Source organism: Myotis brandtii, unplaced genomic scaffold (genome assembly GCF_000412655.1).
Source record: "Myotis brandtii unplaced genomic scaffold, ASM41265v1 scaffold424, whole genome shotgun sequence".
Taxonomy (NCBI): domain Eukaryota; kingdom Metazoa; phylum Chordata; class Mammalia; order Chiroptera; family Vespertilionidae; genus Myotis; species Myotis brandtii.
In genome coordinates, this window is record NW_005366245.1 from 1573263 (window position 1) to 1590610 (window position 17348).

Consider the following 17348-nt stretch of genomic DNA (forward strand, 5'->3'; position numbering starts at 1 on the left):
CCCGCCCCACCACCCCCTCCCGCCCACTTGTACAGTTAAGAAGACCTATGATCCTAAAGAGAGAATCATAGGATTGACCTTTGGGAGCCACAGTTCCAGCACTCTTTTCCTGTATTTGTGAGTTCAAACAAGGCAAAATGTGTCCAGCTCTTGCTATTTTCTTTGAATAAAACAGTACAGGCGCCTGGGTCCTAAGTGTTTTCAAGTCTCATCACGTAAGGATAAATTGTTGGCACAATGACACATCAATGGTACAGACTTGATAGTTAAATTTTATTTCACTAAAAAGGCTCCCTAGGGTGCACACCAAAGGCACTTGCTCATGCTGTTCCACGCACAAGTGAGGCCCTAATCCCAAATGGCCACACTGTCTGATAACTTCCTTTTCATCCTTCAGGACTCACATCATAGCCATGGCTCTGCATTGCCTTTTCCAGCCTCTCTTTGTAATCTCTTACTTTCTTTTTTCTTTTAAAAATATATTTTCAGAGAGGAAGGGAGAGGGAGATAGAAACATCAATGATGAGAGAGAATCATGGATCGGCTGCCTCCTGCACGCCCCACACTGGGGATTAAGCCCACAACCAAGGCATGTGCCCTGACTGAGAATCAAACTGTGACCTCCTGGTTTATAGGCTGATGCTCAATCATTGAGCCAGGTCAGCTGGGCATCTTTTACTTTCAAAGTCATTCATCTTATGTGGTGATTAGCATTGTAAATTAGGTATCCCAGGGCACCTGGCTTAGTGCTGGCTTGGCATATGGAGACCTTCAATAACTATTCACTAATGGTGGTGCTGATGTGAGTCTAGACATGTTCACTGGTCTATAATTACAGGTAGTTCTTTGTACATATCCTTAGACACTTATATTTCACTCAGGACTTTAATACCCAACATCATCTTCAGTGTCCACATAAACGGAATTGATATAGGATAATTCCAGGTAGTTCTTTATACATTATTGTCACATCATGGATGTGATTGTATTATCTCAGATGCTTGGGGTTCCCTATTCCTTGCCATCAATCTCTGGCAGATTATCTGCACAAAAATAAAAATAGAGTTCTTGGGACAAGGACATGAGTATACCTTCTGCTGGTGAGCATGCTTGTCTTTCACTGCTGGCCAAATTCCTGAAGCCAGGGCCCTATTATGTTCTTTAGAAGCTTAAACACCCTTTCCATAGAAGTAATTTGAGGGCTGACAGCTACCATTTATTGAGCACTTACTATATGCCAGGTACTGTGCTAATCACATCACTCATTCATTAAAAACAATAAAACCAAAAAATCAAAACCAAAACAAAACAACCCAATGAGGAAGGGATACTATTATTATTCTTATTTTATAAAAGAAAATTAATGCCTAGCTGGTGTGGCTCAGTGGTTGAGCATCGACCTATGAACCAGAAGGTCACAGTTTGATTTCCAGTCGGGGCACGTGCCTGGTTTGTGGGTTCAATCCCCAGTGTGGGGAGTGTAGGAGGCAGCCGATCCATGATTCTCTCTCATCATTGATGTTTCTATCTCTCTCTCTCTCCCTCTCTCTTTCTCTCTGATATCAATATAATTATATTTAAAAAATTAAGACTTACAAACATATGTAACTTTTCTTAAGGTCATATAACTACAAAGTGGCAGACCTGGGATTTGAATCAGGCCTCTAAATCCAAAAGTTTGTGCATGTTCTTTCCTATGGTGCTCTTCTAAGCAGGGTGCAGCATCACAGTTTTATTCTCCTGATTTCCAAGGTGAGGTAGTTATACTAGTGCTTTAAACTATCCTACCTTGGAATTATCACATTTTTTTAAAGAAGGCCTCAGCTTGTGAATAAATAAAAATAAATAGCAATAACATTATTTAAATTCCACTTGGGGTTTTCAGTCGTTTCATAATAAAATTACATATAAAAGCTACACTTGAGTTGTCCTGATGTCCTAGGTAATTCTATTTTAAGTGTTCTCTAGAGGATTCCCAGCCATATAGTTTGACTAGTAAGACCAATATTTTTTTCTTTATTGAATAAGGTATTACATATGTGTCCTTATCCCCCCATTCCCCCCCACTTCTGTTCATACCTCACCCCCCTGGTGTCTGTGTCCATTGGTTATGCTTATATGCATGCATACAAGTCCTTTGGTTGATCTCTCCCCCTTACCCCCATCCTCCCCTACCTTCCCTCTGAGGTTTGAGCATCTGATCAATGCTTCTCTATGACGAACATTATAGACTCACCACTTATAAGCAAATCTTTTATTCTGAGCTCATAATTAGAGAATTATTGTAGTCAACTGCCCTAGCCACCAGTGTGCTAAGTGGTTAGAGCATCATGGGTCTGATCCCCAGTCAGGGCGTCTGTGTGAGGCAATGGATCTCTCTCTCTCTCTCTCTCTCTCTCTCCCTTCACCCCCCTCTCTCTCCCTCTCTCCCTTCCTTTCTCTCTAGGATCAATGAAAAAGCATATCCATGGGTGAGGATTTAAAAAAAGGAGAGTCCCACCAACAACACAGAGCAGGGTAACGATTAAATAACCAGCTCTGAGACTCCGCGGAGTTCTGGAAGGTGGAGCCCTGCGAGTTCCCACAGCCTCCCAGGCTCTTGTTTACACACTTCCTCTTAAATCTGTGAGTTTGATTGTTGATCCCGGTGCATGTGATTGCCCAATTGGGGTCGCTAGCGGAGCTTGTAGGGGAAGATTGTTTTTGGGGAGCCTGGAAAACAGAGCTGAGAGTGGCGACTGGTGAAACAGATCTGGGCGGAGCTGGTTCAGGTACAATAGAGAACTCCTGGTCAGAGAGGACTTAAAGCCTTGGAGGTCAATCCAGACACACTGCCACCCAGAGGCAGAGCCACGAACTGACTCTTCTGTACATACAAATACAGCAGTAAGGGGAACCAATACGGCCTGCCTTAAAATCAGGACTGTGGCTTACAACACGGAGGAACAGAGGAACAGTGTGAAATTCAACATTCTCCTGAATTCCGGGCGTGCCAAAAAGAAGAGTAGAAGATCTGAAGCACCTGCATTACTGCATTATTTTATTTTACTTTTTTTTTTAATTAATTACTTTTTCACCTTTTAACTAAGAAAACATTGTTTTTCTTTTTTTTTTCCATCACCTGATTTTACCCTTTCAACTACTACATTTTTATTTTTAACTAGTATTATTACCGCTACCATTTTACCATTTTTTAAAGTGTCATTTTCTTTTCTTTTATTTTTTTATTTTTTTATTTTGGGACTAATGTCCTCCATTCTATTTTCATCGTTCCTTTAGCAACATTTTTCTCTACCTCAATTTGCCTCTGTGCTAAACCCTCTTCCCCACTTTTTCCCTTTTGTTGTCCTGTTTCTCTTACCCTACTCCAGGTTTAGATCTTCCCTATTCTTTTTACCCCCTGTCAAAATTTCACCCTACTTATATACCCTATGTCCAATCCCCTGCTCTAAATCCTTATACACCTTTCCCTTATCTTCCTTCACTATCCAAATTTTTTTCTTCTTCTTCTTCTTTTCTCTCTCTATTGTTTATTGTTGTTTGCTCGATTGACGAGTATATTGGGGGTTTTTTTAGGATCGTTTGTGAGGTTAGTCTGCTTATTCTTTTTATTTTTCTCCCCCCGCCCCCCGGTTATTTCTGTGCTTCTGTTTTCCCTTGCGTCGCTTGATATTATTGGTTGTTTGTAGTTTGTATTCATCTCCAGGAATCTGCTGCTGTAAATTGTTGGTATTAGTGGCGGTTCTATAGGAGTTTTCCCCTCATATAAATAGTCTCTTCCCCTCTTATACTTCACTCTCTTTTCTCTCTTACTTTTTTTTTTCTTTTTCCCCTTCTTTTTTCCCCTCCCTTTTTCCAATTTTATTTTTGCACTCCTTTTTTTTCTTTTCTTTTTTCTTTCTTTCTTTTTTCTCTTCTACCTTTTTCTCTTCTTTCTTCCTTATCTCCTAACTCTCTTAGCTCGGGTGGCCACCTTTATTTGGGGTTATTGATATCGTAAATACATTCGTGTTCAGTGCCTGGTACGTTGTGCCTTGTTGTGTTGTATTTTGTGCCTTTAAATCAACGCAGCAGATTCAAGCAACAGCGGCCTCCTGATCTCCACACGCTCTGTCTGGGGAACAGTTACTGTGTGTGAAGCCTCCCTCCACCTGCCAGAAGAGCCACCACAGCTGTGAACAGCACCCACCAGAGGCCCTGCTATCAACGGAGGAGCCACTGCTACCACAACCGCCCAAGGAGCAACCACACCCCGAGGAACCACTGCCACCCAGGGAGCAGCCACTGAACGACTCAACAACTAGATATGTCAGTGAGATCAAACATGGGTAGACAAAGAAACCCCCAAAGGAAAGAAAAGGAGGACTCGCCAGAAAAGCAGCTAAGTGAGACAGAGGCATGCAACATGACGGAAAAAGAATTCAGAATAAGGGTCCTAGAGTACATGCACCGGTCGGAGGAAAAAATCAATACCATATGCAAGAAGCTAGAAGAATCAGATGAAAAATTCAATACCATATGCAAGAAGCTAGAAGAATCAGATGAAAAATTCAATACCATATGCAAGAAGCTAGAAGAATCAGATGAAAAATTCAATACCATATGCAAGAAGCTAGAAGAATCAGATGAAAAATTCAATACCATATGCAAGAAGCTAGAAGAATCAGATGAAAAATTCAATACCATATGCAAGAAGCTAGAAGAAACAGATGAAAAAATCAACAACTTAAGTAAGGCCCAAGAAGAAATGAAGAGTGATATAGCTGCCATAAAAAACTCCATTGAAAGTATCAACAGTAGACTAGGAGAAGCGGAGGACCGAATTAGTGAATTAGAAGACAAGGAAGCAAAACACACCCAAACTATACTGCAAATGGAGAAAAAAATTAAAAGACAGGAGGAGAGCCTAAGGGAGCTTTGGGACAACATGAAACGAAACAACATACGAATAATAGGGGTGCCAGAACAACAGAAAGATGAACATGGATTAGAAAACCTATTCGAAGAAATAATATCAGAAAACTTCCCTGAGGTGGGGAAGAAAAAAGTCACACAAGCCCAGAGAGTCCCAAACAAGGTGAATCCGAAAAGACCCACACCAAGACACATCATAATTACCATGGCAAATGTTCAGGACAAAGAGAGAATCTTACAGGCTGCAAGAGAGAGACGGAAAGTTACATACAAGGGATCTCCCATTAGATTATCAAATGATTTCTCAACAGAAACACATCAGGCCAGAAAAGAATGGACAGAAATCTACAAAGTGATGCAAAGCAAAGGACTGAATCCAAGAATACTCTATCCAGCAAGGCTATCATTCAAAATTGAAGGGGAAATAAGAAGCTTCACAGACAAAAAAAGGCTAAGGGAGTTTATCACCACCAAGCCAGCCATGCAAGAAATGCTAAAGGGACTGGTGTAAAAAGAAGAAATAACAAGCTCAGAAAGAAAACAGCCACACACACAAAAAAAGAAATGGCTACAAACAAGTACCTTTCAATAATAACTTTAAATGTAAACGGACTAAATGCTCCAACCAAAAGACATCGAGTGGCTGAATGGATAAAAAAACATGACCCATACATCTGCTGTCTACAAGAGACCCACCTCATTAGAAGGGACTCACACAGACTGAAAGTGAAGGGATGGAAAAATATCTTTCACGCAAATGGAAAGGAAAAGAAAGCTGGGGTAGCAATACTTATATCGGACAAAATACATCTCAAAGTGAAGGCCATAACCAGAGATAAGGAAGGCCACTTCATAATACTAAAGGGATCAATACAACAAGAAGATATAACCCTGGTAAACATATATGCACCCAATGCAGGAGCACCCAAATTCATAAAAAAACTCCTGGAAGATATCAAAGGAGAGATCGACAACAATACAATCATAGTAGGGGACTTTAATACACCACTGACACCACTGGATAAGCCCGCTAGACAAACAATCAGCAAAGAAACAGCAATCCTAAATGACTCACTAGATCAGATGGACTTAATTGACATCTTCAGAACACTTCACCCCAAAGCCATGGAATATACATTCCTCTCAGGTGCTCATGGGACATATTCAAAAATAGACCACATATTGGGTCACAAGCAAAGTCTCCACAAATTCAAGAAGATTGAAATCATAAAAAGCTTCTTCTCAGACCACGATGGCATAATGTTAGAAATAAACTACAATAAAAACAACCCAAAATACTCAAACACTTGGAAGCTGAATAGCATGTTATTAAATATTGATTGGGTTACCAATGAGATCAAAGAAGAAATTAAAAACATCCTGGACACTAATGACAATGAAAACACAACAATCCAAAACCTATGGGACACAATGAAAGCAGTCCTGAGAGGGAAGTTTATAGCTCTACAGGCCTACCTCAAAAAACAAGAAAAAATGGTAGTAAATCATCTAACTCTTCAACTCAAAGAATTAGAAAGAGAGCAACAAGAAAACCCCAGAGTGAGCAGAAGGAAGGAGATAATAAAGATTAGAGCAGAAATAAATGACATAGAGACCAAAAAAACAATACAGAAAATCAATGAAACCAAGAGCTGGTTCTTTGAAAGGATAAACAAGATCGACAAACCTCTAGCCAGGCTCACCAAGAAGCAAAGAGAGAGGACCCAAATAAACCAAATCAGAAACGATAGAGGCGAAATAACAACAGACCCCACAGAAATACAAATGATTGTTAAACAATACTATGGACAGCTCTACTCCAACAAACTAGACAACCTGGAGGAAATGGACAAATTCCTAGGAAAATACAACATTCCAAAACTCAATCAGGAAGAATCTAAAAATCTCAATAGGCCAATAACTATGGAAGAAATTGAAGCAGTCATCAAAAAGCTCCCAGCAAACAAAAGCCCAGGACCAGATGGCTTCTCAGGGGAGTTTTACCAAACTTTCAAGGAAGAACTAAAACCTATCCTCCTCAGACTACTACAAAAAATTCAGGAGGAAGGAACACTTCCAAGCTCATTCTATGAAGCCAGCATCACCCTAATACCAAAACCAGGTAAAGACAACACAATGAAAGAGAATTACAGGCCAATATCCCTCATGAACATAGATGCCAAAATCCTCAACAAAATCTTAGCAAATCGGATCCAACAGTACATCAGAAGGATCATACACCATGACCAAGTAGGATTTATCCCAGGAATGCAAGGATGGTACAACATCCGTAAATCAATAAACGTAATACATCACATAAACAAATTGAAAGAAAAAAACCACATGGTCATATCAATTGATGCAGAAAAAGCATTCGACAAAATCCAACACCCATTTTTGATAAAAACTCTCAGCAAGGTGGGAATAGAAGGATCATACCTCAACATAATAAAAGCCATATATGACAGGCCCACAGCCAACATCATACTCAATGGACAAAAACTAACACCATTTCCCCTAAGAACAGGAACAAGACAGGGATGCCCACTCTCGCCACTCCTCTTCAACATAGTCCTGGAAGTATTAGCCATTGCAATTAGACAAGAAGAAGAAATAAAAGGCATCCAAATTGGAAAAGAGGAAGTAAAACTGTCCTTATTTGCAGACGACATGATATTATACATACAAAACCCTAGAGACTCCATCAAAAAACTACTAGACTTAATACATGAATTTGGCAATGTAGCAGGATACAAAATTAACCCCAAGAAATCTGAGGCATTTCTATACACCAATAGTGAACTTTCAGAAAGAGAGATTATAAAAACAATCCCATTTACCATCGCACCAAAAAAATTAAGATACCTAGGAATAAACTTAACTAAAGAGGTAAAAGACCTCTACTCAGAAAACTACAGGACGTTGAAAAAAGAGATAGAGGAAGACATAAAGAGATGGAAGAACATACCATGTTCTTGGATTGGTAGAATCAACATCATTAAAATGTCCATACTACCCAAAGCAATCTATAAATTCAACGCACTTCCCATTAAAATACCAATGGCCTACTTCAAAGATCTAGAACGAACTCTCCAAAAATTCATCTGGAATAAAAAAAGACCCCGAATAGCTGCAGCGATCCTGAGAAAGAACAAAGTAGGTGGGATCTCAATACCAGATATCAAGATGTATTACAAAGCCACTGTTCTCAAAACTGCCTGGTACTGGCACAAGAACAGACATATAGATCAATGGAATAGAATAGAGAACCCAGAAATCGGCCCGAACCAATATGCTCAATTAATATTTGACAAAGGAGGAAAGAACATTCAATGGAGCCAAGATAGTCTCTTCAATAAGTGGTGTTGGGAAAATTGGACAGATATATGCAAGAAAATGAAACTAGACCACCAACTTACACCATACACAAAAATAAACTCAAAATGGATAAAGGACTTAAATGTACGACAGGAAACCATAAAAATTCTAGAAGAATCCAAAGGCAACAAAATCTCAGACATATGCCAAAGCAATTTCTTCACTGATACAGCTCCTAGGGCAGTTGAAACTAAAGAGAAAATGAACAAATGGGACTACATCAAAATAAAAATGCATGGTGTCAAATGGGTACTAAACATATTGGGTGAATCACTTTGAAAATTATACAAATGTCTAACTAATGTACACCTGAAACTAATGTAATATTGAATTTGAACTGTAATTAAAAAATAACTATACATACAAAATTTAAAAAAAAATAAAATAAAAAAATAAAAAAAAGGAAAAAAAAGAAGAATTATTGCTGTTAGCCTCAATAGTTTTATTTATTTTTTAAATTGCAGGTTCGATCTGCATGTGTCTGACTGCAGATCAAACCTGCAACCTGGGTATAGGTCCTGACCGGGAATCAAACCCCACAACCTCCTGGTGTATGGGGCAGTGCTCCAACCAACTGAGCCACACTGGCCAGGACTAACCTAAATAATTTTAAAGAAGTATATATAAGATGTAGCAAATGAATTCTTGATACTACCTAAGCACTTATTTCCAATTTATTCTTATGTCAATTTGTAGTTGATATTTTTGAGGCTTTTACCTTGATTAATAGGAGAACTAATAGAAACTCAGTATCCATTGATTAGAGGTCATCATCACCAAAATCAATAATTAAAATAACAGCATCCCTCATAATTTTTTGCTAACTCTCCAAATTTATTGCTAACTCTCTGTGCTGGCACTCTGTAACATAAAGGGTGGAGAGTGAGAGATTTAAAATCAATAAGATATAATTCTGGTATTTATTTTTTTAATCCTCATCCAAGGATACTTTTTCCATTGATTTTTTTAAAAGAGAGAGTGGAGGAGAGGGTAGGGGGGAGAGAGAGAAACATCGATGGGTTTCTCCTATCGATTGGTTGCCTCCTGCACACACTCTGACCATGACCGGGCATTTGTATGTACACAGTGGTTGATCCTAAAGGACCACGTAAGCTTGATCCTTGAAGGGCTGTAAACAAAAGCAGCACAGCGACAAGAATGAATGCTTTCAAGGCTACTCTCCCCCTTGAAAAAAAGAAACACACACAAACATAGAACCTTCAAACACACAAATCCCATAAACTCAAGTGGTGTTTATTTCCAATTATGCTTTAAAGGTGACTTTCTGTTTTCCTTTGAGAAAGATATATTTGTTTGGTTTCATAAAAGCATTGTCCTATTGATGTGTGAAGAACTGTTCTCCCCAAACTCTCACTCCTGAGAAACATGAGATTCTCTAGAAAGTTATCATCACTAATGTTCACAAATTCATCAAAATTGGACCTTGAAGCATTCTCATTTGAAAATTACTGTGAATGACTATGTTTCCAACAGGGAAAAACAATACTGTGAAAATCAGAAGCAAAATTGTTAGTTCATTTCTTCTGTCTCCTCCTCCTTCTGGTCCCCTTTCCCTCCATCACCTCTCTCTTGCTGCAGAATGCCTTTGCCCTCTGTGTCCTTCAGAGAGAATCCCAGGTGACAACAGAACAGTGAGCCTGACTGAGAGGAGAATGCCACTTTGTGGTACACACGCTAGTGGTTTAACTGAGAGGGACACAGAACTACTATTTCACTGAGGGTGACAAGCCCCAAAGTGCAGTTACCTGGGGGTGGGGGAGAGGTCTGAGTGAAAGGCAGGTGCTCAGAAAATGGCATTGCAGGGGTGGGGCAAGGGGTTTTAGCCTTTTTCCTAACTCTCAAAGGGCAGGAAGAATTTCTCAGGTAACCGTCCAGCAGTTACAGACTCAGGCCAGAACGACAGAGTAACTCAAGGCATGACTGGTGAAATGTTTTTCTTTCCCATGTTGCCCCTCTAAGGTGCACCCTGCGTAGCAGACAGGCATCTGTGGACCTGACCAGGCAGACCAGGGGGCTGGAAAAAGGGGCTTTTTTCCACATCCAACATGCCCTGTGCCAAATCATCGCAAAGCAAACTGAGCAGTGTCAAGGGAAGAATTTACAGAGCAGTTCAAAGGTTCCTGGTGATTCCACTGTATTTCATAGAATGATTTACATTTCTTTTTTTGGTCATGGTAAGGTCTATTGGCACAAACAGCACAGCCACAAAGTATTCTTTTGCTTTTAATAACTCATCTTATATATATATACTTATATATTTTTATATATCTGCTTATCTTCATTTCCTCAGCAAAAAAAGGGAAATAAAAATATTGATCTATAAAATAAGCTGATGATAACACAATGCCAAAAATAGCTTATGTTAAGTGCAAGGGGTGAAGCTTGAAAGCAAGCTAAATTGCAACAACATATTGAATTAACATTTTAAATACAAGACTTGCAATAAAATAATTCTTGAGATATGCTTCTCGTTTTTAGTTTACTTTTCAAAAAACTACTCTATATACACATATCCAGTTGTAACACTTGACAGTAGCATATGGGGCGTGATATAACTTTGGTACACGTTGCAGATATGGATGGGTAATGTCTGTAAATGATATTCCTTCACCAGTTAGAGCACTGTACAGCCAGGTGACCTGTCACCTGATCCCACATAATCCTCCCACAGGAACCCCAAAGTCCTTCCCAGATCCACCAGAGACAGCGGGAGACAGCCGGCTCACTGGATCCATATCGTGTTTCCTCGCTCGGGTCTCCTGGGTTCCACCGTCAGCTCCCCAAATGTGGAGAAAAACTGCTCCATTTCTTTCTGAAGCATGTCATTTCTTTTCTCAGCGTCTTCTTTCGCTCGCTCTGCGTTCCGCATTTTGATTTCTATCATTGTGAACTTTTTCCTCTCCTGATCCAGTTCATCATGGAGGTTCATCATTTCTGTTTCCAACGTCAAGTTTCGCTGCTCTAAGCTGCAAAGGGTTGGGGCGAAAATAAAAGATAAAGTGATTTTATTCACATGCAATAGGACAGGGATACAAATATTATCTAAACTCTGTCTCTGCAAAGCTTAGGAAATTGGGGTGAGCCCTTTTAAATCAGTGAGGTAAGGTCCAGTGATTTTAAAGGTTTTGTTGTTGTTGTTTTAGTATTTGCTAAGATGATTTGCTATCATGTTAACAAGATACCCCAAGACCTCTCTCAGAAGCACTTAGTTGTCATTTGAAAGTGAATGTATAAATGTCAGCACAGAGGAGTCAGAAAACCAATGTCACACAGCACAGAACGGCAGAAGCAGAAGGCAGCCCAAACCACAAGGCTTCCTGGATCCTTATTGCAAAATGGGCTTTACTAACAGAAAGGGGGAAAGCCCAGTAAAGATGGAAGAAAAGGGGAGCAATCCTATTGGGTTTCTAGGAGAGGAAAAATGATAGTAAAAATATCATTGTTAGATAAAGTCCACTGCTAAGAATGAACTTTCTGAGACACAGGAATCTTATAAAAGTGGTACCAAAGCTAACGCACATGCAGAAGAGTAGAGATAACTTGTGGTGAATAAGTAATCCACCTGACATTTTGTGACAATGGAGTCCACCCAAGTAACCTGCTATCCCTAATCTCACTGCTTTCCAAGTTAATATATCTTAGGATCTCGAGATTTATATTTCTATAGATTGATAGCTGTATCCTTTTGGATAATTGTATGATTTTAGATAACTTTCTTGAAAACAGTTTTCTCCATAATCACTAAGTTCCAAAACATAATTTGTTGTTGTTCAAAGAGGAGTATTAAGCACTTGTTTATTATATGATGGATCTTAATAATAGTTTACTTTTTCGTGTCTCCTCTTCTGAGCTAATATCCCTGGGATATGTTTAAAGTTACCATAACACTAAAATTTGAATTTCAGAAACCTGATTATCTTAATAATAATTTTCAAACTTTAAATCTCAATTGTTTTTGTTTTATAATGTCTCATGTGTTGATATTTCATCCAGATAATAATAATAACACTTAAAAATAAACCTGTTCTACCCTAACCGGTTTGGCTCAGTGGATAGAGCATCGGCCTGCGGACTGAAGGGTCCCGGGTTCGATTCCGGTCAAGGGCATGTAGCTTGGTTGTGGGCACATCCCCAGTGGGGAGTGTGCAGGAGGCAGCTGATTGATGTTTCTCTCTCATCGATGTTTCTAACTCCCTTCCTCTCTGTAAAAAATCAATAAAATATATTAAAAAATAAATAAACCTGTTCTTCTTTTGAAAGTATGAGAATTCTTCATATTCTCTAATCAGTTAGAAGGCTGTTTTGATCATATGATCACATTTTTTATATGACAACCTGGCAGTGTGCTGGTTGCAACCCAGAATTAGTCTACAATACATTCTCTTTGATTTTTAAATCTATTTATTTTAGAAATAAAAATGCTAAAAAGAAACTCAAGCATAAATACCAATGAAGACAATCCTTTAAACAATAATGATACATTATACGTATCAGGCACTAGTATGAAACTTCCAGGACTCTAACAGCCTGAGTGGAATACAGAAGGGAACCCCTCCCACTGCAGACACAGAGTGATGCTGGAAAAATACATAAAAACTTTAAAAATATATAGCAAGGTTAAAAGAAATTTAAAAAAGCCTGTTCAAGTATCATAACCGAGAAAGATACTCCAATTTAGAACAGTAAGTGGAAGCACACAAAGGGTATTGATCCTGGATAGAGGTCTGAGGAGGGAGCTAGTTTTTATTTTTCACATGGGGGAGAAGAGGTCTCTGGTATAAGAGAGGAAGAAAACTGAGAGTGATTCAGCTGAGAGCTTATAGCATTAATTATCTTTATACAAAAGGGACCACAAACACTCTATTCATGGGATGAGTGAAGTGTCAGAATTAAATCAGCAAAAGAAAAAATCAGTGTTAAAGTATACATTTTTGGATATGTCTCTTTGGGCAAAGGCAACAAAAGCAAAATGTAACTACATTAAACTTAAAAGGCTCCAGCTGGCTTGGCTCAGTGGATAGAGCATCAGCCTGCGGACTGAAGGGTCCCAGGTTCGATTCCGGCCAAGGGCACATGCCTGGGTTGTGGGCTCGATCCCCAGTAGGGGGTGTGTAGGAGGTAGCTGATCAATGATTCTCTCTCACCATTGGTGTTTCTATCTCTCTCTCCCTCTCCCTGCCTTTCTGAAATCAATAAAGAAATATATTTAAAAAAACATAAAATGCTTTGCAAAGTGAAGAAGGCCATTAAGAAAGACAACCCACTGAATGGGAGAAATATTTGCAAATGATACATCTGGCAAGTGGTGAATACCTAAAATATACCAAAAACTCATATAATTCAACACCAGAAAAGCAAATAATCCGATTAAAAAATGGGCAGAGAACCTAAATAAACATTTCTCCAAAGAAGACATATAGGTGGCCAACAGATACCTGAAAAGATGCTCAACATCACTGATCATCAGGGAAATGCAAATCAAAAGCACAATGAGGTATCACCTCACACCTACAAAAGGCTACAATCAAAAAGACAACAAATAACAAGTGTTGGCAAGGGTGTAAAGGAGGGAACTCTCATGCATTGTTGGTGGGATTATAAATTAGGTACAGCTACTATGGGAAAGAGTATGGAAATTCCTCAAAAAATTAAAAACAGAATTACTGTATGATACAGCATTCAATTTCTGGGTATTTATCTGAAGAAAAAACACCCAATAATTTAAATGATATATACACCCTATGTTCACTGCAGCATTATTTACAATAGCCAAGATATGGAAGCAATGTAGGTGTCCATCAATAGATGAATTAATAAAGAAGTGGTACATATATACAATGAAATATGACTCAGCCATAAAAAAAGACTGAAGTGATACATATATACAATGGAATATGACTTAGCCATAAAAAAAGATTGAAATCTTGCCATTTGCAACAACATGGATGGACCTAGAGAATATCATATTAAATGAAATAAGCCAGAGAAAGACATGTCATATGATTCCAATTATGGAATCTAAAAAACAAGTCCAGTCGGTGTGGCACAGTGGTTGAGCATCAATCTATGAACCAGGAGTCACAGTTTGATTCCCAGTCAGGGCACATGCCTGGGTTGTGGGCTCAATCTCCAGTAGGGGGTGCAGGAGACAGCTGATCAATGATTATCTCATTGATGTTTCTATCTCTCTCTCCCTTGCCCTTCCTCTCTGAAATCAATAAAAATATATTTAAAAAACACAACACAATTGAAAAAAAAAATGAAACAGAAGCCAACTCATAGGTACAGAAAACAAACTGATGGTTTTCTGAGGAGTGGAGGGTGGGAAGTGGGAGAAAAAGAGGAAGAGGATTTAAAAGTACAAACTTTCAGTTATAAAATAAGTTACAGGGATGGAAAGTAAAGCAAAGGAAATATAGTTAATCTACATATATAAAAGGCTAAGTGACCGTCCAACCACCCGGTACCTATGACGTGCACTGACCACCAGGGGGCAGACGCTCAATGCAGGAGCTGCCGAGCTGCAGTGACTTGGCAGCAGCGGTTCTCAGGTGACGCACCCCTGAACCAGAGAGGAGGGAGCCCGATTCCTTGCGGGGCTGTGTGTTTCCACCTTCGGCCATGGGTTATTTTCCTGGGGCATTGTAGGCCCCAAATCTGGTTTACTGCCGAACTGGGGTGACCGCAGCTGCCCTTCGAGCCGTGGCCCTGGGAAGGGACTGTGGGAGGTTGGCTCCAGGGCATGTCCGGTTGTCTCGCCCAGTCCCACCCTACCAGCCACCTTCTAATTAATTTCCTTTCAATGTGCATGAATCTGTGCACTGGGCCACTAATAATATTAAAATAACTATGTATTGTGATAGATGGTTATTAGACTTATTGTGGTGATCACTTAGTAAGGTATATAAATGTTGGATCACTGTGCTGTACACCTGAAGCTAATATAATATTGTATATCTACTATAATAAAAAATAGATCTTAAAAAAGAAAAAAAAATCAGTAAACAGGAAAACAGGTCTGGGAAAATTGTCCAGAATGCCTCACAGAGAAAGATAGAAATTTAATGTGAGAAAGAGATGTTAACAGAGATGGAGCATGGATTAAGAAGGCCCAACATACTTGAATAAGGGTTGTAGAAACAGAAAGTTGAGAAAATGGGGAAGATGAAATAAAAAGATGATAGATAAAAATATTCCAGAATTGAAAAATATATGTCCTCAGATCAAATAAAATTTGAAAGTTAATGGTAAAAATAGCAGAAAGTTACTAATCAAAATAAAAAATGGTATAGCAATGCTAATATCAGAAAAAATAGACTTGTAGGAAAAATACATTATTACAACTAAAGATGACCATTACTCAATGATATCAATTCATCAGAAATATATAAACAATTCTGATCTTCTATTCACCTAGCAGTGTAGCCTCAAATAAGTTAATATAAAATATAACAGACATTTTTAAGGAGACATTGATAAATCCATAAAGCTTAGGAGAGTTATCTTTGTTAGAAGTTATAGATCTATCTGATAAAAATGAGGAAAAATGTAAAATATTTAAGCAGCTTGATTAACAGAGTTGCTCTATGGTCATATATAAAATCCCAAACCAATCATAAAAGAATCATTTTTACAAGACCAAATAATTGATATCATAAAAATAAATTTCTCTGACTATAATACAATAAAGGAAATGGGGGGTGGAGAACACTAAATTCACATTTTTAAAAACTAAAAAACATATCAATAATTGATAAAGTACTATCCAGCTATGTTATCTATCATCTGTTGAGCTATTCAGGTATGTAGGTACGTATGTACATACGTATGAATCATCTATCTAACCTCAATATTTGTGGGTGGAGTTAAAAAAATTGAAAGCAAAATGTGTAAGTCTAAGCAGGAATTTCTGTGGCTTGGGCATGTGGCAGCTCCTCTGCCCTACCTCTCTGTGAGCCCCTCCCTTGCCTGTCAGGTGGTAGGAATGCTACAGTGAGAGGGCCCAGTGGGATGGCACTCTATTGAAAAGTTCTATTATTTTATCAAAGTCTCTGAAATGCACCATAGACTCAGAACATGAATGTATCACCAATGTCGTCAAAAAGGAATATGTTCATCTGCAGCCATTCACAATGATAACTTATTTCCAGGATGGAGATAACAGTTGAAACTTGCATTAGGATGAATGCAAGCTTCAGCTGGTATCTCCTTTCCCAGTGCTAAGTGCTCATTTATCACCACGCACCGGGAGCAGTTCAGAGTTCTGGGAGCCAGTGCTTCTAAACATCACATTTAGAAAGAGGAGTAATCTGAAAGATGTTGCTGCCTTTTTCTTCTTATTTAAACTTCCCGTCACTCGGCATTATGGAGAAAAATTCAAATCAACTTTCCATTCAGCGAAGTTTACAAAAACAACTTTTGAAAGTAATTTTTAAACCTAACATATAAATAGCATTTTATTCTATATTTACTACACTGTGGGTACTCTTGAAAATAAGTACCTTTTGGCCTGATGATTGATAAATGGATGGGAAATGGTAAAATAAAGTCAAGTTTATATACGTAAAAGAAACCATGTGGGGTGTGGAGACATGGAAGCAGTTGAAGCAGGACAAAGACTGGTGTGCACAAATGATAAGGGTCTTAGAACCCCCCCAAGGGGAGAGGTCCACCCAACACACAGCCTGAGCCTGGGAGTGGGACCACTAGAGGGGCTCCCTCACACTGAACCGAGCCTCAGGCCTTCTGACTTGGGAGCTCAGTGTTCTTTGGCCTATACAATGCTGAAAGGAGAACATAAAAACAATCAGTTTTGCCTGGCCGGTGTGGCTCAGTTGGTTGAGCATGGTCCGAAGCACCAGGAGGTCACCGGTTCAATTCCCTATCAGGGCACATGCCCGAGTTTTGGGTTGGATCCCAAGTAGAGGGCATGCAGGAGGATGTTTCTCTCTCATTGATGTTTCTCTCCCTCTCCCTCTCCCTTCCTCTCTCTAAAATCAAAACAAAAACAACAACCAAAAACACCACACATGCAA

General features: G+C 39.0%; 1 protein-coding gene across 14 annotated transcripts in view; it reads right to left on the reverse strand.

Moving 5' to 3' along the window:
- Positions 1-9525: 9525 nt before the first annotated feature.
- Positions 9526-17348, reverse strand: part of ARHGAP24 (Rho GTPase activating protein 24) — a 523018-nt gene continuing 515195 nt past the window's right edge. For all 14 annotated transcript variants that reach the window (XM_014545980.1, XM_005874103.2, XM_014545976.1 and 11 more), the window contains one exon: positions 9526-11279. In XM_014545980.1, coding sequence (XP_014401466.1) covers positions 11036-11279 — 244 coding nt within the window. In that variant the 3' untranslated portion in view covers positions 9526-11035. The remainder of the gene's footprint in view (positions 11280-17348) is intronic.